Consider the following 22,799-nt stretch of genomic DNA (forward strand, 5'->3'; position numbering starts at 1 on the left):
TGCTGGATCATTCATAATAACACTCCTGTCATTAATACCATTCAAACCATTAACATCCAAAACATTAACTGCTATGATTTTGAAAACTTATATACCTCACTTCCTCTAGAAGAAATCTATACCAGTCTACTTGATCTACCTAAACTTTTCCCTAATATACTCAATATCATGACTCTTGACAAATGGAAAACCTACCTAAAATGCACACTTTTTCATAACTACATCAAGTTTCAAAATCAACTTTTTAAACAAGTCAGAGGATTGCCAATGGGCTTACATTCCAGCACCTCGATCTGTAATATCTTTTTATTTGTCAAAGAATTTAACTTCCAAAAACATCTACAACCACAGGAGTTAAATTACTACAAACACACCTACAGATATATTGATGACCTTATTACAATTAATAATTTTGGTAAAATTGAACACTCCGAGATTTATCCGAATTGTCTTACACTTAATAAAACTAATAATTCACAAAATAGCATAGACTTTCTAGATCTTCAAATCATTAACTACAAAAAAATTTTACTTTTTGACAAAACAAGAAACTTCAATTTCAATACTAACAAATTAATAAATTGGAACTCCAACATATCCAAAAAAGTAATTAACAATACTATAATTAATCAAATACAACGAATTAAAGCTATATGCACAGATACAATAGATTTACAACGCGAAATTTCGATCCTTATCAAAATTCTCAAAAATAATCTAATTCCCATTCAATTTATCAATCATTGCCTTAAAAGAGCAGGCGTTAAATACTCACTCTAAATCATTTAACTGATAGGGATATGATAATTTGTTCCTAAACCTGAGAAGGCGGTATAAGTTGGATGACTGTCAGTTGGAAGATTTATATATAGTGTAATTACTCAATTGTATATATTGTAAAAAGCTAATTGTCTTCAGACATATACTGTTACTAAAAAAATGGGCCTATTTCATGCCTTTAGACTGTCTATTAGCTCTTGGACAGTGAAAATGCCTTTTTCCTTTCTTCTTAATCATTGCGACACGACAATTAGCCAGAAATTAATTAATTTCCATTCACTAGTATTTTCAAAAAAAAAAAAAATCTTAACAGACGGTCTCTCTCAGATAAGAACTCCACAAAATACATCCCTCAAGAATTCCAAGTCCCACCCACTACCATAAATTACTTCACCCAAGACTTACCGACTGATATTATTCAAAGCCCCTACTGCCGCTAAGAATTTTCGGACACCCTACACTTCTGAGTCAGACACGAAAAGAACACTTTGCCAACTCCCCCACTAGAAAGAATGTAAGTTACTTAATACCTTTTCTGGCCTTTATATCTTCATGTACATTCACTGATCTTATTTATATTATTTTCTATATTATTTTTTATATTATTTTTATATTGTCTTTGATTTGTTTTTACAAAGTTTGCATTATTTATCTTTTTTTTTTAATAATCTTCTATGTTTATTTCAACTTTACTTTAAATTTGATTTCATAGTAACAATTTCCAATGTTTAATTTCTACAAATAATATAGTACTCAAATGCATAAACATGAAAGTGTCGGGGACGATTACTCGAGTTAAATAGGATTTCTCTACAGTAATTGATTTTTACTCCAAATTGAATTGACTAAAATGCTTCATAAGAATAAGTTCTTTGAGTATCAGCATTGGTTCATAATTCCTTCTATTCGAGGAAAGATTTGGCCTGACTAGAATTGCCGGTTTAGCTTTAACTTATAACTCGAGTAAAGACGAAACACTTTCGTATTTACGTATTTTTATCAATTATTGTTCATTGAACGGGAGTTGGTTTGTTCCCCTTGAAAAGTCAACTAATTTCCGATCAATGACAATGATTACATGTTTTAATTTTTCCTTTTACAATTGAAATTTTATTCTTCGAGATGATTTAACTCCAGTCCCCGTTAAAACATTATTAACATTTTGCTTTCAAATTACTTCAAAACATCTTTCAAAATATAACTTACCAGTATGGATTCACACTTTTAAAATAATTCTACTTTAATTAAACCTAGGAGATAATATAATCAATTAATCAATACTGTTTAGGAAATAAATTATTATTAACTAACTTTGCAGCAATTGCGCAAGTAATAATAACTTGTATTCGCACTAAATGGATTTAAGATCATACAACATATTAATAATAAAAGCACAAGGAAAAAGACGGAACACTGTAGATGCGTGATTAGACCCATATTGAAGAAGATTTTGATTGCGTAGTATGCTAGTAATGCTAACTTGGTAACATCTAAAGAACTTGGCAGTCGAGGCAGTTTTAATTCCATTTTTATTTCCAATTGATATTTGTGGCCACAATCACTTGGCACTCTAGTCGTGCCTTTCCACAGAAGATTTACATTTTTGATATTGTTGAGATAGAAAGCAAGCCAGCGAAATTACATCTTAGCAGAGTAGAGGGCAAAAGCTTAAGTGCGTAGTTATGAAAGATGGAAGTACGTGAAGAGAAAAATTTTGGTTTACAAGGTCAGTTTCAGTTCTTAATTATTACGTCATCAGAGTTGCACGGGCCATAGAGTGATCTAAAAATGACGCAATGCAGAGAAGTTATTACGATTTTAGAATAAAGAGGAAGAATTAATGTTTTTAGTTATTCTGATTCATATAATTTTATCTTACATATTCCCCCCTTCAAAAAGAAAAAGGTGTAGCGACAGAGAAGCCTTTTGAAAGAGAAAGAGTTAAAGCACTAGCAAATGTAAAAAAAAAAAAAAAAAAAAAAAAAAAAAAAACATAAATCATAAAATTTTTGTCCTGTAAAGTATAATTTATAAATATCAATTTTTTTAATAAATTTTTAAATTTTAGAGTCCTATTGAATTTTTCAGCATTTCAGTCCAAAAGTCTTTTTGTTTGAGAATTCACATAATCATAATTCTTCAGGGAAGGTTCTTGTTATTACAGAATATCACAAAATAAATTTTTACACAATCATTACTTATAATTAAATGTAATGCACATAAATATTTATGATACTTATTTCCATACTGATAAATTATAATTTAACATCATAAATAATAGGATTAAGATTTTCAGAATTTATGGTTTCACCGTTATCATCTTTCATTTACAATTCCTGAATTTACCAAACTGGAAGCCTCGCAATACTTCTAAACAAACATATCCATCAATAGGGCTGTCCTCTTGAGCTAACCAGTGTGTTCTCTGCACTGGTGGCCCAGGGTGCCTAGACAGTTACTTGAAATGGCCTCCGTTCCTTTCATTAAGGTAACTGGCCTATGAGAACTGCACTAATACATTCCATAATAAAAAAATATAATAATAAAAAAATTTACATGCATTCATAAAACGAGAGCCTCCAACATTATCTTGCATGAAGAGCGTAAAAGGAACAACTGTACAGAGGTAACTACAGGCCTCTGTTGAAGGAACCAGTACACCCTCATCATACTATACTTAACACACAATAAGCCATAAATTTTAACATGCATTTACCATAATTTCATATTACGTATCTGTAATAATTTCACTTATTTTTTACACCTACTTCATTTTTAGAATAATTATAAAATTCGTATTCAAAATTCTCAACAAAATTTCAAAAACATAAAAACTTATCTTAATATCCTTCCCTATGAATAATTTAAATAGCTTAAAATTTGTTACTTAATTTGCTCACACATAATTATGAAAAATTAATGAACAAGAATTTCAGATTTTCTCAAAACAAATTGCAGAAATTTTAAGAAATTTTAACCAAAGTTGAAATGAAAACTATAGAATCCGAAGCACTTTAAATAATTTAGTTCCTGAGCTAGATTCACACGAATGTAATAATTTTTGAGCTGTTGCAAAAGCGGAAGTGCAAATAATTTTCTGTCGCACATACTTGCAAACACTAACTCAGATCGACCTTGAACCCGCTGTAATGCTTAATTCCTAAACGGTAATTCACTGATGATTTCTTTTTCACTAGGCATTCGAACTTCTCAATTTATTGAGAGATTACTTTCAATCTGTAACCACTACGCGTGATTATTTTTTGAAGCACTTGCAAAACACCACAGCAGAAGAATGATCTGTTATTTTTTTTAAACATTGAAAAAACTAATTTGATGATTTACTTCTTTCACATTATCTTGGATTTATCACAAAACGATGATTTGAAGAGCTGAATTAATTTTCCATTGAGGTTTCAGGCTGCAGGAAACTATCCTACCGGCTTAGCTCCGTCTGTTCCTTGTGCTTTTAATATGACAATTAAGCCGGTAAGGATAGTTTCCTGCAGCCTGAAACCTCAATGGAAAATTTAATTCAGCTCTTCAAATCATCGTTTTGTGATAAATCCAAGATAATGTGAAAGAAGTGAATCATCAAATTAGTTTTTTCAGTGTTTAGAAAATAACAGATCATTCTTCTGCTGTGGTGTTTTGCAAGTGCTTCAAAAAATAATCACGCGTAGTGTTTACAGATTGAAACTAATCTCTCGATAAATTGAGAAGTTCGAATGCCTAGTGAAAAGGAAATCATCAGTGAATTACCGTTCAGGAATTAAGCATTACAGCGGGTTCAAGGTCGATCTGAGTTAGTGTTTGCAAGTATGTGCGACAGAAAATTATTTGCACTTCCGCTTTTTCAACAGCTCAAAAATTATTATATTCGTGTGAATCTACCTCAGGAACTAAATTATTTAATGTGCTGCGGATTCGAAGGTTTTCATTTCAACTTTGGTTAAAATTTCTGCAATTTGTTTTGAGAAAATTTGAAATTCTTGTTCATTAATTTTTCTAATTTTTCATAATTATGTGTGAGCAAATTAAGTAACGAATTTTAAGCTATTTAAATTATTCATAGGGAAGGATATTAAGATAAGTTTTTATGTTTTTGAAATTTTGTTGAGAATTTTTGAATACCAATTTTATAATTATTCTAAAAATAAAGGTGTAAAAATAAGTGAAATTATTACAAATATGTAATATGAAGTTATGGTAAATGCATGTTAAAATTTATGGGTTATTGTGTGTTAAGTATAGTATGATGAGGGTGTACTGGTTCCTTCAACAGAGGCCTGTTATTTCCTCTGTACAGTTGTTCCTTTTACCCTCTTCATGCAAGATAATGTTGGAGGCTCTCATTTTATGAATGCATGTAAATTTTTTATATTATTATTATTAGTAGTAGTAGTATATTTTTTTATTATGGAATGTATTAGTGCAGTTCTCAAAGGCCAGTTACCTTAATGAAAGGAACGGAGGCCTTTTCAAGTAACTGCCTAGGCACCCTGGGCCACCAGTGCAGAGAACACACTGGTTAGCTCAAGAGGACAGCCCTATTGATGGATATGTTTGTTTAGAAGTATTGCGAGACTTCCAGTTTGGTAAAATCAGGAATTGTAAATGAAAGATGATAACGGTGAAACCATAAATTCTGAAAATCTTAATCCTATTATTTATGATGTTAAATTATAATTTATCAGTATGGAAATAAGTAACATAAATATTTATGTGCATTACTTTTTATTATAAGCTATGATTGTGTAAAAGTTTATTTTGTGATATTCTGTAATAACAAGAACCTTCCCTGAAGAATTATGATTATGTGAACTCTCAAACAAAAAGACTTTTGGACTGAAATGTTGAAAAATTCAATAGGACTCTAAAAATTAAGCATCTATTTTTTTTAGAAAAATTGATATTTATAAATAATACTTTACAGGATCAAAATTTTATTATTTATTTATATTTTTTTTTAATTTGCTTGTGCTTTAACTCTTTTTCTTTAAAAAGGCTTCTCTGTCGCTACGCCTTTTTCTTTTTGAAGGGGGGAATATGTAAGATAAAAATATATGATTCAGAATTATAATATAACTATAAACATTAATTCTTCCTCTCTATTCTAAAATCGTAATAACTTCTCTGCATCGCGTCATTTCTAGATCATTCTATGGCCCGCGCAACCCCGATGACGTAATAATTAAGAACTGAAAATGTCGTTGTAAACCAAAACTTTTCTCTTCGCGTGCCTCCATCTTTCATAACTACGTACTTCAGCTTTTGCTCTCTACTGTGCTAAGATGTAATTTCGCTGGCTTGCTTTCTATCTCAACAATATCAAAAATGTAAATCTTATGTGAAAAGGCACGACTAGAGTGCCAAGTGATTGTGGCCACAAATATCAATTGGAAATAAAAATGGAATTAAAACTGCCTCGACTGCCAAGTTCTTTAAATACTACGCAATCAAAATTCTTCTTCAATATGGATCTAAGCACGCATCTACAGTGTTCCGTCATTTCCTTTGTGCTTTTATTATGACATATATATATATATATATATATATGAGATACCCTGATACCTTATATTTTCTTATTTTGTTTTAATTTCCAAAGAAATAACGCATTATAAGTAAAATCATTTTTGCATATTAAATTTTATTCATTTTCCCTTGTTCTCAGCTATTGATTTCATTTACGTTTAACTTTTGTGTATCTTTAATTTCTATTTAAAGGAAGTCCTTTGGGTCTTCTGAATGTAATTGATAACTGGCCTTTTCAAATTGTACTTCAAGGATTTTATTCAGTTGATTCCTTTTTCGTAATAAGGTAAGAAATAATCTTTTCATATTTCTAAATTTAATTTTTTCCCTATTGTTATTCTGTAGAGTACCTCACTTTGGAATTCTAAGTTAATGTTGGAAGTGAGGAATCTAGGAACTGATAAGCGAATAATCGCTTGCGTTCGGTGACAAGAAACAACAAGATAGAAGTGTAACTAACCCTTTATTATTCCAATAAGATTTAACAAAACTCCGCCTGGGAGTGTACAAGCAAAGCCGGCACTTGGACTTGAACTTAAAAGACTAAGAATTAAACTAAAACCAAGATTAACTAAACAAGTATAGCCGAAGCTATCAAGGTTCAATTTGAGTTGGCGCCTTAACTTATTTTACTACGAAGCTTAGCGAGGGCCTGAGTCCGAGCGTAATAACAGCTTTGAGAGAGAGAGAGGCCAAAAAGGCAGACGCGCGTAAATCAGAAACTCTGATTCTCTCTGCCTCAGTAAGTAACTTCGTGGTTTAAATACCGCTCCTCCTCATTAAATATTCAGCAAATTCTAAAACTACGTTCTGGCCGGAAGTAGTAAGTTGAAGTTAAGAATTTGACAGGAAAGGAACTTTAACTTAAAACTTAAGTGTTAATAAAATTAACATAATCCTTACAATTCTTATAACAATATTTTATATTAAACTTTTTTCAACCAAGTTGCTTCATTACATTTTTTGAAACTTTTCTACACCAGATTAATTGCTGCAAAATGTTATTTATAACAATTATTAATTTTAATTTTAGGACTGAAATAAAAAGAAATTCTGATACCATGTAAAATCGAACTAATTGTCCAATGTCGTTTCATAAAAGGAATATTTTTATTTAACTTTTATTGTAATAATAGCATTTTTTATTTAACTATTAAGTAGCTATTAAGTTATCTTTGGTTATTAAATTATCTTCAGTTATTAAGTAGCAAGCTATTCAGAATTATCTTTTGGTCCCATTTGAATATTTCAAATAAATATTGTTTACACTTTTACTTTTTAAGAATCATATAAGAAACTAAAACGTATTGATAATAGGAATGCTATAAAGATCTTAATTATTGCGTATAGACAAAGCTAGAAAATTATGATAGTACAAAATTATATGCCAAATCAATCTGAAATGCTGAAGATGTGTATAAGTTTTATTCCACGACTTAAAATTTTTAAATAAATTTTATTGTCTTTCAAGAAATCAGTGATAATATTTACCGAAGTTTACCTGAAATCTTGAAAAATTAGTATTATTAAAATTTCATTTAAAAAGAATCGAAAAAAAATGCATATGTTAAATAATGTTCTATTGCATAAAACTATCTCATGAAAATCTGTATTATTGAAGATACATTATTTGGATTGGATTATTTAATTATGACAAAGCACACGAGGGCTATCTGCCTAAAGGGAGGGGTGCCTTCGTGGAGGACTTTTTAAGGGAAACTGGCTCGTATACACGTTACACATGGGGAAAACCAAGAAAACGCCCATGCAGCCAGCCCGTTCGCGGGATTCGAACCTCGGACCGAACTACCAGTGTTCAGCGTCTTTACCGCTCGGCCGCTGGTGGGCCGATACATTATTTGGAAAACCCAATATAATACTTGCATTAAATAAAGAGTTATTTCAGATTGGGTAACGGCATTTTTTCACCTGAGAATGCAGACAGAACATAGCATTTTTTGCTTACCCATAATTGCAAAGGGAATCAGTCAAGTAATAACCACAATTATTCTGAGCTATCATATAGTTCACTCACGATGTTTCACTATGGTCGGAATTTAGTCATCCATTTTTAAACAATTTTCAACAAACGTTGTAAAACACATTTTCCTGTTCTTTTAAAAGAAGATTTATGGAAGAATATTAATTGAACTATTTCCTGACAAGCTATGGAATTCAAATTTCGCACAGAAGCTCATTCTTGTTGACAATATAAGCAAAATTTTCAAAATTTCATTTACATTCTTTAATATTTAATATGAAACGTCGTTTAATGAACAAATTAAAATTATCATAATTTTACTGTTTGTACCATCGCATAGAGTGAAAAAACATTTTTAATGAAATTCATATGAGATTTTTAACGTAATTTCTGATTTTATGACGAAATTGACGTAAAACCGTTTCACATAACAGAAGTATTGGAACTAAAAGAGTGATCAGTCATTGTTTGAAAAATGATTTTTCAGTTAAATAATTTTATTGATAATGTGTCATTGAGAATAAAAGATAAAATTATTAAAAAAATAACTAACAAATAAGCTTTTATTTGAAACATAAAATAATTAATGGACTACAAGAAGAAAAATAATTCATCATGTAGTTTAATGGAAGGAGCAATAGATCAAATACTTCTCTTTGCAAAATTCATCTACAGTTTTATGTCACGAATAATAAAAGAGTGGACGCCTAAATAACGAAATCTATTAATTTAATTTTACTGTCAAAAGTATAAATCATTATCTTAATAAATTTTTCAATTGTACATCATGCTTTATTATTTGTGATATAAAATTGTAGATGAGTTCTGTAAAAAGAATTATTTAATCTGTTGCTAAATGATACGTTATTTTTTGTCTTTTAGTTCATTAATTATTTTATAATTTTCAAATAAAAGCTTGTTTTTTAAAAATATCTTTCTTTTAAATTTTTTATTTGGGTGCTATCTTGTGACATTCTTTTGTGCATTTCGATTTCTGAAAATTATTAATTTCAATGGAAATTATTAATGAAGTTTTATGTTTTTAAATACTCTAATAAGAGAGAAAGAGAATTATCAACTGTATAGAGTTTCATACTTAGACAGAATTTCATACAGTGAACAATATTTTTTTTTTTTTTTTTTGTATTTCACTCTGAACATTTTAATGCATGTTTACAAACTAATGATATGTATTATATACGTGAATAAAATGTATCCTTTTTTTTTTCAGTGGGTTCCTTTTAACTTACCTTTTCTTTCAAGAATATAGCAAGAAGGGAGGCAAGATATCTTGGGCGTATTTTTACATCCATCGCTATTTAAGGTAAAACACTTAATTGATTACATGATTCACCACCCTTAAAATTTATCATTAATCTGTGGCCTAAATAGATGAAATAACAAAATTCATTCAGTTATTAATTCATTTTGATGGTGAAGTCAGATCGGGAACGTAAGCTTGCGCTACTCTGATGACGTAGCTAATTCGGAACTTGAACTTAAAATTTTGAGAACTGAAACTTTCTAACCTAAGCCAAAACCTGTTCTTGCTGAGCTTCGATATTAGATAATTGCTCATTTTGCTTCTGCCTGTGTTCCTGTCGAGACGCTATTTCGCTGTGATCTCTTTCTATTGCAATAGTATCCAAAATGTAAATATTCTGGGAATAGGTGCCATATGAATTGTGGCCGCAAATGTCAACTGAAATAAAAATGAAGATTTAATCTTACTCGACTTACAAGTTTCCTAGTCATTACGGATTCGACATTTTAGAATTCTCCTCAATCAGAATTCTTCCTCTTCAGTATTGGATCTATCTACTGCGCCATCAGTATTTCTGCGTTTCTACGTCTCACTGCTCCTAGATCAGTAATTTTAAATTTGTTTTTATTACACACATATATATTATGGATACTGATATATATGTATGGCTTGCTGTTATGTCAGTACAATGGCTGATATGTTTTCTACTTCTGTAGTAAAAAAGCAATATATTTTTGTTAACTTAATTCATGAGTTGGAATTTGCTTAAGTCATTTCTTACGGAAAAACACTGGATTGGCTGATTTGATTACGGTAAAAAAATCCCTAAAGCTAACCCTAAACTCTAAATCCTAAATCCAAAGGCAAACATGTCAAATCCGTGCCCTGTCGGCAATATTTCTTCAGGTATCATAAAGGTGGTTGCAATAAAAAAGATACCAGGTATCTTCAAAGAAACAACCTTATGTTCCTTCTAATTTTTAAAGAACGACAGAATTTTGTAAGATTTGATGCATTTATTCACTTTTTAAATACATCATTAAATGTGAAAATTCCTTTTTTTTTTCACTTATAGGTACAGCAAAGCACTCGAAGGGTACCTACCACTGAAGGGATACCATAATATATGAGTAGGAATTTTAATGGAACCTTCTAGTGCTGAGCTTCCATTTAGGGAGGGAAACAATAAGCATATATGTTTAATTTTCAAGAATCACGTCTGAAATCAACTTCAGAATACAGAAGTTTTTACCCGTTCAAATCCATATGCCATATTTTTGTGGCTAGTATTGGTAGTATTAACAATATGTTCCAAGTTTTTTTAATTAATTATTTTTATTTATAAACTATGTGTATATGTAAAAATAATTTACAAATTAAAGAAAAATTTAAATTTGTAATTGCTCCTAACTCTTTCATTTAATTTAGCTTCTGTTTATTGTTCTAAATATTAGCTATAATTAATTTTTCTGAGGAGCATGATTTATGGGTTAACGATTGTCACATGATATTTGTATATGCAGATGCATATGCTTGCATTAATAGCGAAAAACGAAATTGAATATTATTCATCGCGGGGTTATTACTAACCGAAGACAAAATGGTAATCATGTCAATTTGCTTAGAAATAAAGAAGTTTCAGTATTTTAAATTCATCCCACTAATAAAGTAATTTCTATTTTTGCTCCTATGATTGGTGGGGATAGGAGATGAAGACTTTATACCCCAAATTTTTAAGATGATGCTCCTTTTCTGCACACCAGATTCATGTAACTATGTGTTTTTGTGCTAACTATAACCACACTTAAACTAAAGAATTCTTTGTCCACTATTTTCTGGTAAATCGAAACTTTGAATACTCAAAATATTTTCCGTCCACTTTTAGTTCAGCTGATCGAAGTTTTACTGTATATAGCTGATTGACATAAATCAGTAGAGAGACTTTTAGACTTCGAAACAAGCAAATTGGCGGACCGCATGCAGTTTTACGGGGTTCGTCAGTACATTTCAATTATGCAAGTTGCAAGTATGATGTTACAAATATTTTAAGAATTTAGTTATTTAAAGTCAGAGTTTACATTATTTTGATTACCATTAAAAGCGAACGTAAATGAGAATCTATAAATATCGCACATGGAAAGCTATAAATTGAACTAATAAGATGAAAATCATATTCAAAGATATGAAGATATAGATTTCATTAAATTTTATTTGTATTTTTCAAAAATTAAATAATATCAGTTACGAACTTTTGCACTAAGAACAAATTCAAAGTTGTGATTAAATTTCCAACTATGATTAGCTCTCGAAGACTTGCTAATTCCATCTTTTCGTATAAAGATTCACGTTCTTTGATGATCTGTTTGCTTTAACGCTATTAAATAGAGCCTTGACTAAAATCTACGGCAAACACAAAATTCTTGCTTTGAATAATTTTATATTTTACTTTGGCGTTTTTCTCTTCTGTCTTGGTGTTAGAATTATATGAAATAAATGTCAACCTGAAAATTTAATATTTGGTTGTCAATATATTTGTATTAAAATGTGTCACAAAAAATGTATTGCCGGTACAAAACTTTAGATTTAAAATAAAAAAATAAATATAAATTTGTATTTTTTCTCTTTGAAATATTATAATCATTGTATATTTTGATAAATATTTAGTAAGTGAAATTAAATATCTATATATAATATTTTAATTTCGCTAATAATTTTTTTTAAAATCTGGCTCATCAGTTGTTTACAAATCGTGCACTCGGCCCGCATACAATTTGAGCCTGAGGCCACTGCCTTTAATAGTTTTAAAAATGTATATTACTTATTTTTATTAGCTATTACTTAAAATTGTATGTTTCTGTTAACATATTAATCGATTTATTGAATAACTATTTTTCAAGTGTTCATTCTTTGATCCTGATTTTCAGTTTTTACTATTTTTTTCTTTTTCTCATTTTTTCATAGGCTTACACCTGTATACATGCTAATTCTTGCGTTTTCAGCCACTGTTTATTTTTACTTGGGATCGGGTCCCTTCTGGCCTAATTCTACTATAGATACGAATTGCAAAAAATACTGGTGGATGAACTTACTGTATATAAACAATTTTCAGGATCAACAGGATATGGTAAGGATCTCATAGTCTATACTAAATTTATTAGTAAGGTTATTTTGCGTTCTATGCAGTTTCAAGAGCTAATATTGTCAAGAAGCAAACTGCACATGTTTTATAATTTTCTGTGAATACTTCTTTTATGAGCGAGATTTAACAATCGCTTTGTAATGTAATATGTTATTATTATATTCAAAAAGAATTTTATTAATGCACTTGAGGTATTTCTGAGTTTTATATACATCGTGCTTTGTAATTAAGAATTCCGCTCTTTTCTTCATATTTTGAACTAATATCATTGTTACAGTATGCTTAAGTTGGTTTAATGTTAAAAAAAAATAACAGTATATTCTTCAGCTTTCTAATCTTTGTGAAGCTGTGCAACTTTTATGTATTTGAACTCACAGCGCATTTAGAAATCCAGACAAAAATTTATTAAAAAAAACCTAAATATTTATGAATTTTTAGCAAAGCTTCAGAATAAACAGTGAAGAAAGTATCTCTTTTAGTTGAAAAGTTAAATTCATTTGAAGAAAAATTTAAATATGTTTTTTTATTCTGAGAAAAGTGCAGTCATCTTTGAAACATTGTGCTGAAAAAAATTTAATACAACATGAAATTTGTAATGACTGCTTAACTACCTTCTTTTTATTCAGGAAATTATAAAGGTGTTTGAAAACTACATTTTTGTACTTGTATTAATAAGAACATTTTTTTAATATACAAACAAATTAAATCTGTCAAAAATTTATCTAATTTATTTACTAAAGAAACATAACCATGAATTAATAAATAAATTCAAAATTCAGTTTTTAAAGAAATAAATGAATACAGTCTGTTTAATGTAAGCGTTCCACAAAGCGAGCTACAAGAAAACTACTTGCCATAGATGAAATATCTTCACAGAATACATGCCAACGCAACACAATAACCGACCCATCACAGCGAAGTAAACACGATTGATATTCTACATACGATTTCGTCGGATCATCTACACATTCACATTGCCTAATTCTTTCTAGAAGATTTGAGTCCCAAAGCGTATCCGAGACAGTAAGGGCGAGGAAGATTCAGGATATAGGGAAGCAGAATCAAAGATATTTTATTACATACTGTAATACTAATATTACTATGTAGGTTTCTTTTAAGGAAATAATATTGGGATAGGTACCTGTAGTTAAGCCATGACTATTTTTCATTTGTTATGTTCTTGCTGTACCCACATCCTCGGAAATTACATTTTTTAACACAATTTTCCGAATAAAGTAGTAAAAGAGGGGATAATATTAGTAAAAAAAAAAGGGGTGGGAATATGCGACAAAATATGGTATATATTAAAAAAGAATAACTTCGAAACATTTATGCAGTTATATTATTTCATTGGGAATTTGAAAAAAAAAAAAAAAAAAAAAAAAAACTTGGGGTTCTGTTCTCTTTCTCAATGAAGGATCCAAATTATGAAAACCATTTCGAAAATCAGTTAAACTCTCTGAAATTTAGGGTACGGACACAGTTTTAAATACGAAAACAGAGAACAGAAACTGAAATAAAATCAGCTTTTCTATTGAAACTAAAAGGGCATTCATTTTATAGACGTGTACGTAGTAATAGTTTGAAATATTTCGAAAAGGGTATTATTCAAATATTATCATTAGAGCAGTTAGGATAAAATATTTGATAAAGTGCAATTTCTTTATTTTAGAGTTTTAACAAAACGTTTGAAACTAACTAATCTAGATTCTTATGAAATGCTGTTCTAATCTCATGTAGGAAAAATAAACTTTAACTGTGATTTCTTTAATATTGCTTTTCGTTCTTTTTTAAAGAATTGTGATCATGTTCAAATGCAAAACCAGTATTAAAAATATAATCCTATGGATAATTGCCATATTATCTAGCCCAATGTTTCCCAAACTGTATTTCGCGGATAGTCATTAAATCCGCAAAAAATTATAGAACTGAGGTATAGAACAACGAAACATTTTCTGCTTTTATGTATATAATACAATTGAAAGCAACTCTTAAAAGCATTTAAGTTAAAGAGTGTGTGTATTTAATTATGGCAAAGCACACTAGGGCTATCTGCCTAAGGGGAGGGATGCCTTTCGTGGAGGACTTTCTAAGGGAAACTGGCTCGTATACACGTTACACATGGGGAAAACCACGAAAACGCCCATGCAGCCAGCCCGTTCGCGGGATTCGAACCTCGGACCGAACTACCAGTGTTCAGCGACTTTACCGCTCGGCCGCTGGTGGGCCTTTTAAGTTAATTAGAAACCATAAAATAAAATGGTTTAAATCGCTCATAATAAATTAAGTAATACAACATAATAAAACATGGCTTCCACTGGCGACGAAATACACACAGAACGCTTTTTTGTTGATATTTCTGTTGCTTGCTCAGAAGTAAAGAAGGGTTTCAGTGTAACTTTAGTATTTTAAAACCGCTAGTTTTCTTAACCGTGAAAAATTTCTGGTATCATGTTTCAATGAAAATTTGACCGCTCTTTTATCCATTTAAAAGATTTTTAACGTGACGTCTATCTCTACATACAGACAGGATAAAAGACTCTTCTTTCCAAAACAGACTGTAAAATGGATTCAAAAGAAATTTTTTTTAGTGACATCTGTACGTACGTACGTCGTATAACTCCAAAATGAGTAGCCGTAGAACCGTGAAATTTTGTATATGGGATTGCTATAACATGTAGCTGTGCACCTTCCTTTTTTGTTGCAGTCGGCTGCACCAAACGTATGTATATATATATATATATATACTATTTTGGCGAGCTTACTAAAATTTATCTTCTAATTTACTTAATTTTGCAGCACAATGCGCAAAAAAATTTTGACCTAAATTGGTCTTTTTAGTTTTGTTCTTACAACCTTTCTTATAATAATATATATATATATGTAAAATATAAAAGATTTATCTTTCAAATAGTAAATTAATAATAGCCCTTTAACTCCCACCTTCATTCTAAAAATAACAACATTTCTGACTGCTTCATTTCTAGATTAATCTATGCCACGAAGCTTACGTAAGGCTTGATGTCGTAGTAATTGGGAACTTCAAATCTGAGAACTAAAACTTTTCTAACCCAAATTAAAACCTTCCTCTTCGTGAGCTTCCATATTAAATAACTACGCACTTTAGCTTCTCTCTCTATGCTCCTAGGATCTAATTTCTTTGTGCTCGCTTCTTACCGCAAAAATATCAAAAATGTAAATGCTCTATGAATAGGCATGACTAGAGTGCCAAGTGATTGTGGCCACAAATGTCAGTTGGAAATAAAAATGGAATTTAGACTTCCAAGTTTATTCTAAAGTACTGATTACGTTAAACAATATTGTTGCCTGTCTACTTCTCAGGTTCCTACATCAAAACTTAGCCGAAATTTGCTGTTCGCCAAACAATCCAAATCGCAACACTCATAAATCTGTCATATTACATAAAGTCACTTATAGAATACTCTGATGAGAAGATAGCTTCACCTCGTGATCACAATTAACACCGCTGACTGGAAGCGTACCATACTCACATAGCTATAAATAGGGGTTCTCCTCAATGTACAGGAGGAACGCTTGAGAGATGAATGCTAAAATAAATGTATCACTTTATATTCCAAATTTTGTCTCATTCCTGTGCCCTCCGACTGCACAACACCAATACGGTATAAGAATCTACATTACATATATATATAATATATGATAAAAAATGAAAAACAAAACGTAGCAATGTTGATGGCATGCTCAAATGTAATAAAAACAAATTTAGAAGTAGTGCTGTAGGAATACTGATAAATAAAAATACAGAAATACTGATGGGGAAGCACTTTTGATGAAAAAAAGAAAAATACGTAGAAATGTTGATGCCGTAGAACGTAGGTCAGCCAAATACGATTAAATATTCAACCTTATTTTATTGACATTTGTGGCCACAATATTCCTGGCACTCTAATCTTGCCTATTGAAGAACATTTATATTTTTGATACTCTCTGTTGCGATACGAAGACAGGGCAGCGCAGCGAAATAGCTTCCAAGCGGCAACAAAGGTAGAAACTAAAGTGCACAATTAAACCAATATGCGGCTCACCAAGAGAAGGTTTGGGTTTAGGTTAGAAAGTTTCAGGTTCACAAAATTTTGAGTTCAAGTTCCGAATTACCTACGTCATCAGAGTTATGAGGAATTAAGAGGCTATTACGAAATTAAATTATTAAGCTGATTTACATTTTTTATCTTAACACTCACATTACATATATACATACATACAAATATAGGCGGCGAGGGTGATGAAGACACTAACGCTGAAATTCGAGATTCAAAAAAGCATTTTTTTTTTTTTTTCCAGTCTCTCTCTTTTTTTTTTTTTTTTTCTTGGCGGACATACTTTCTTATGACTTAGTTTGTTGCAGTAATTTAGAATATACACCTATTCTGGACGTTACACTCATTATAAAATTTATCTGCGTCACATTATACGATGAACAAAGGAAGAAAATGCGAACACAGCGGCACAGACTATTCGAAGAGAGCAAGAAAAGCTAATGCGATGTAATTGACTTCAGTGGAATTGAGTGACTTGAATGGAGTAACGTCTAGGAATAGAGGTACTTATAACTGAGCACGTGTATATGTAAAGCTAATCTGCTATTGGTTGTTTTGGGACTTTAGTTCCATTTGCATCCAGCGTTATGTAAGAGTCATATGGTTTCGAATTTGGGAGAAAAGGAAACATATGACAATTAATTTAGAAGTTCCCAATAATTATTATTGTATTAGAATTTAGTGAAATGAAAAAGTTTAGTTTAAGTACACTTTAAATGGGAGAAATCAATTATCTGTGTAAAAACTGAGAATTAGTGAAATAATTATTATTTTGTATTAAACGGTATAGCAAATATATACAGTATTTTAATAAAGTTCATTGTTATCAAATGTAGTTCATTCAGCACAATACTTTTTCATAATTTTTTGTTTATTTTTAATGAAACAATTTAATTATTTTAAAGGGTAAATATCTAATTTATAACTTTTTTCCATAAATAGTGTATGGGATGGAGCTGGTATTTGGCAAATGACATGCAGTTCTTCGTTATCAGTCCTTTATTTTTGATTTCCTTGTGGAGGTATGTTGAGTTTTATCTATACTTAAGAGAACAAATACTCTGTTAATATTATTTATTTCTACTTTTAGATTTTGTAGTGCTTTATAAAAAGCAAGCACTAGTATTATGAAAAAGATTTTCCTGATTCAGCGTTACGTTAAATTTCTTCGGCGCATAAAACTGTTGGGAAAGAAACTACCAAATGTTCACTTTTAAAACAATAAAACTGAGCTTTGCAATTTATCACATGCGAGAAATGTCGCTTGAAGCGTTCCTATTTCCACGTAAAAAATTCGCAAACGTGTGTCTAAATAAATACTTTCAAAAGACTAATTTCAAGTACAGTTTGTAACGCCGAAATAGCAATTTTGCTTTGAATTTCCTTTTAAAATTTGTTTTCTAACATCTTGTCGAGGAGAGACAAAATGAAAATCAAAAATTCGTTCTTAAATATATATGCACGGAATAATGGAATTTTTAGATTTTAGTTAATTAAAGCTTAAAATGTTTACGACTGAAATTTTTATTCAATGAAATTCTACAAAGTTAAGTTTATTTTTATATCATTATTTCAAATTATTTTCACAAAATTCTTAGCTTTGTTTTAAGAAACGCTGTTGTTTAAAATGCATGTCTGTAATAGTTATTTAAAAAAAAAGTTTATTCCCACATTTCTCACCCAATTCAAGCTCAGATGAGCTTATGTGATTAATAAACAGCTTATGTGATTACTATCTGCGGCATTACTATCGCAATTAATTATAAAATTTGAGCACACTTCTGAATATGTTGTTATGAGTATAGGAGATAAAAGCTATTCTAATAAATTATGGTGCATAGGTGCTTCGGAGAGCCATCTAGAAAACTGTAATATTTTGATTTTATTTCCGAAATTTTAATTTTATCTTCACTGACGCTACCATATTCATGTTTTCATATATTTTCAAACTTTAAAGAAGAAAGAATTTGAGACATTATTTATTCCGGCTCTAGATGTGCAATCTTTGCAGCTTCCAAATTCGGCCGCCAGGCACCTTCTTAAATTCTAAAGAATTCAATGTCCCTTAATTTGTAAGACATTTTTTTTTATTCTTATCGCTTGCCTTTGTGGTGTAATTGAAAGCACGTCGAGTTAGCATCGGAAGGTCCGAAGGCAAGGATATTGCATAATTTTACGTCTCATGCTCCGAAATAAAATGCCTAATGGTTTCTACAAATTCGGCCACCCAGCACAATTAGGGGCCGATTGCACCAGCTCTGTGCCAGGCTTTTTTATAGTCACAAAGAATTTCAGAGCATTATAAACTGCTTTTAAATAGCTGAAATATTTTATGAATCCGCCTTGTGGCTATTGTTATCATGCGTTTCAATGCTGCTAAAGGGCTTTTTGCAAGCACATTGAATGAAACTGTAAAAGTCTTATCTTAACAGCATATCTTCCTACTTACTTGTCAGAGGTGCGTTTTAGAATTCAGTCTCGTTATGCCTGTGATGAAATACTACACGGCTGCCACTTTTCATTCAATGTTTAAAATGTCAGTACAATGTCAGTACATATTTAAAATGTCAGTACATATTTAAAATGTCAGTACCATTCAATGTCAGTACGATATCTATTCAGAGGACACTGTTAGAACAGCTAGTTTAATATAAATACAGTGGTACCTTGGGTAAATGTCCATTTTTAAACACCGAACTTTGTACGCACCCTGTTTAGAAGCGATAATTTTTGTTTAGATGCAATATTTGTTTGGAATAAGACTCGATTGCCTACATTGCTCACATTAAAAATATTTGCCTCTTTTGAGACAATGCTATGACTACTTAATCAGAGTCAGGATGCTTGTTGCTGCTATTCAGTAAAATAACCCTAGCTGTAACTCAATTTTTTCAAGTAATTTTTCACATAAGTATTTTGTAAATTCATTATTAATGAGAAGCGCCAAGCAACAAAGAAAATTGTTAGGATAACCATGGAGGTGAAAAGATAGATTGTTGAAATTTATGAAGATGAGATTAGGATACATAATTTGGAATGAATACATAATTTGGAATGAATACATAATTTAGAATGAATACATAATTTGTAATAATACATAGTTTCGAATGTAATACGAAAATCTGGAGCTTATATAAAATAAAATAATAATAAATGAACAGAATTTTGAATATAATACAAAACATTTAAACATAATAAACGACATAACTCCTTAATATATGTACGGAATTTTGATCATAATATACGAGGAAAAGAAATAGTAGTAATGAAGAGTAGTTTACGAAACATATCGATATAATATGATGTTCATATGTAATATAGTATGAAATATATGTACGAAATCTATAGTTCAAAGTCTGTAGTTCAAAGTCCATAATTCAAAGTCTATATTCAAAATTCACAAAGTCTATAGTTTATAATCTATAGATGTAGTACAAAATCTATAGTTCAAAGTAAGCAAAGTAATATGTTTATGTAATTCATACATATGTTACGGTGAAACACCGAAATCTGGAGAATGCCGACTTTCACCGGTGAATGTCAACATTCACATAGTCGCTTGGTGTATGTCCGAAATATTTTCCAAATACTCTTATTTCTGACTTACACCGGTCAATGTCGACATTCACCATGTACTAATGGTGAATGTTAAACACATAAGAATATTATATTTTCTTCTACGTAGTTCGGTCGCGAAAAAACGCACTTGAGACTTAAAATAAGAACTTAACATAAGAACTTAAAATACACTGTACATTCAAAATGAGAAAGGAAAATAATAGAAGTTAAAAACTTACCAAATTACGTGATTCAAATCTTATTTATTGCAATAACTTAAACTATTATGACACTTGCACAAGAATTGCACAAGAGGCCCTTGCTTTTACAACTGCTTTTATTTGTGGAACACTTCCTTTTGCAATGACAGCGTGTACATATACTCCTCTCTTTTCAACCTACACCACAGCATACCTGTGATTGTCGACATACACCGGTCAGGGTCCGAATGTACAAGAATGTAATGCAATATTCGATCTTTCACCGACGTATTTGTTGAATGTTGACATTCTCCGGTGAAAGTCGACATTCTCCAATTTTGGTCTTTCACGGTAACATGTGTAGTTCAAATATAGAGATTTTCCAAATATAGAGTTCAAATAGTTCATGTGTAAATATACTTCCTATTTCAAAATGTTCATGTATATATTTCAAATAGTTCATATACGTAGTTCAGGTAGCTCTAACAAAAAGTTCAGATATAGCAAAAAATTGAAGTTTCTAAAATATAAATAGTTCTGAAGTTTAAATAAATTGTAGTTTATTATACTGTTCAGAGTTTATCAGTAAAATAAAATTCGGATAGTTCAAAGATAATAACTCTTAATCAGTAGATCAAAGTATGTGGTATGCTAATAGTTTATAATTATAAACTCATAAAAAGTTCTTAACAAAATACAAAAGTTCGTAATTGGTGGTAGATACAGAAAGTAAAATAGTATCTCGCGAAAGGTTAAAATTATGGTAGATTCCATGAAACCACTTCGAATATTTGTAAAATTTTAAAATTTTAAAATCAAGGTGATGTAGTGCTGTGTTATGCTTGAACATCCAGCACTTGATTTAAGAACACACTACTCCTGTATTTGATAAAGTTTTTTATAAGATATTATGTTTGACAGAGGTCTAAATCAAGGTCGAATAACTTTTGCATAATTTTGAAAACTAAATTTGGAAGGTGTTTTTGGCGGATCATGAATTTGCAGAAATCTTGTGTATTGGGAGATGGAATTGGGATGTAGGAGTTTTCAGTTAGTGGGCAAGCAGCAGTGTAGTGTTCTGGAGTACCTATTTCGCCACAGCAGCAATGGTCAGGATGAGAAATGCCATGCTTTGCGAAGTAAACAGGGAATATGCCATGTCCAGAAATGTAACGAACCAAATGTGGATTGACTATTAGGCGACTGCTATTGACATAAGAGAGGTGATAGCATGAATCTTCGGCCAGTGCTATTATCATCCCATTCTTCTTGCCATATGCTGTGAGCTTTTAATTGAAGTTGTCGTTTTAGATATGATATTGGCGAGGGTATTTGGAGAATATCGGCATTAATATTTCGGGCAGCGTCCTTAGCAAGAGCATCAGCCGACTCATTGCCAGTGTTTACAGAGTGGGAATTTATCCATGAGAGTCGGATACATAGCTGTTTATTATTTCGGAGGATTGTTTGTATGGATCTAATGATAGGTGACAGGTGACGGAGGATGGGAACGCCTGGTGTTTAACAGAGGTAAATAGGCATATGTCCCGAGTCCTCCACTATCCAGAGGCAACAACTCCCTGGAGCCGTACGGGGAGTTTATATAAGATTTAAGAAACGTTTACAAGGCCCTACAGGGGCAATTGTTTGATTTAAGTTGGTGGATTACATATGTGGTTGAGGTGACATGCAAAGTATATTACATAGTGAATTACACATAAAGATACAAAATAGAAAACAAATACATACACTAACGCAAACAAGTAAACACATAACACACACTCAACACAGTACATTTTATGCACACATAACACATAAAATAAAAACATAAGCACATAATGACATATAATATAAAAGGAAGATTGAATGACTAAGAATTACTCTAGGACGTGGTACATATTGCAGGGATAAATACTTATAGTTATTTGGGTACATAATGCGGGACTTAATGCATAGTACATAGATGTTTAGTGCATTACTTACTACAATGCTTATTACGTAAGATATTATATATTAGTGCAACTATATATTTAGTACATTATGATGACACATTATACTACACAGTATTTACTACAAAACGCATTACTTAAGATATAATATATTAGTACAATTATAAATTTAGTACAATATGATGATACAATACGTAATATTATACTTGATGCAGTACGCAATACTTGAGACATTATTATGCAGAACATAGTGCACGGTACGTTGGGCGGAGGTATGTACAGGATGACACAAAACTTTTATTTTATAATGCGCT

At 30.7% G+C, this 22,799-nt stretch overlaps 1 protein-coding gene across 1 annotated transcript in view; it reads left to right on the top strand.

Annotated features, from left to right (window-relative positions):
• The window catches only part of LOC118193795 (nose resistant to fluoxetine protein 6-like), a 72,325-nt gene that overhangs the window by 35,316 nt on the left and 14,210 nt on the right, over positions 1 to 22,799 (top strand). The window contains exons 7-10 of the mRNA XM_035364941.2: positions 6,508 to 6,601; positions 9,528 to 9,620; positions 12,522 to 12,684; positions 17,721 to 17,800. Of these exons, the coding sequence (XP_035220832.1) occupies positions 6,508 to 6,601; positions 9,528 to 9,620; positions 12,522 to 12,684; positions 17,721 to 17,800 (430 nt within the window). The remainder of the gene's footprint in view (positions 1 to 6,507; positions 6,602 to 9,527; positions 9,621 to 12,521; positions 12,685 to 17,720; positions 17,801 to 22,799) is intronic.

This window comes from Stegodyphus dumicola, chromosome 12, assembly GCF_044657685.1.
Source record: "Stegodyphus dumicola isolate Sdum_Otavi_A_Nest chromosome 12, ASM4465768v1".
NCBI lineage: Eukaryota > Metazoa > Arthropoda > Arachnida > Araneae > Eresidae > Stegodyphus > Stegodyphus dumicola.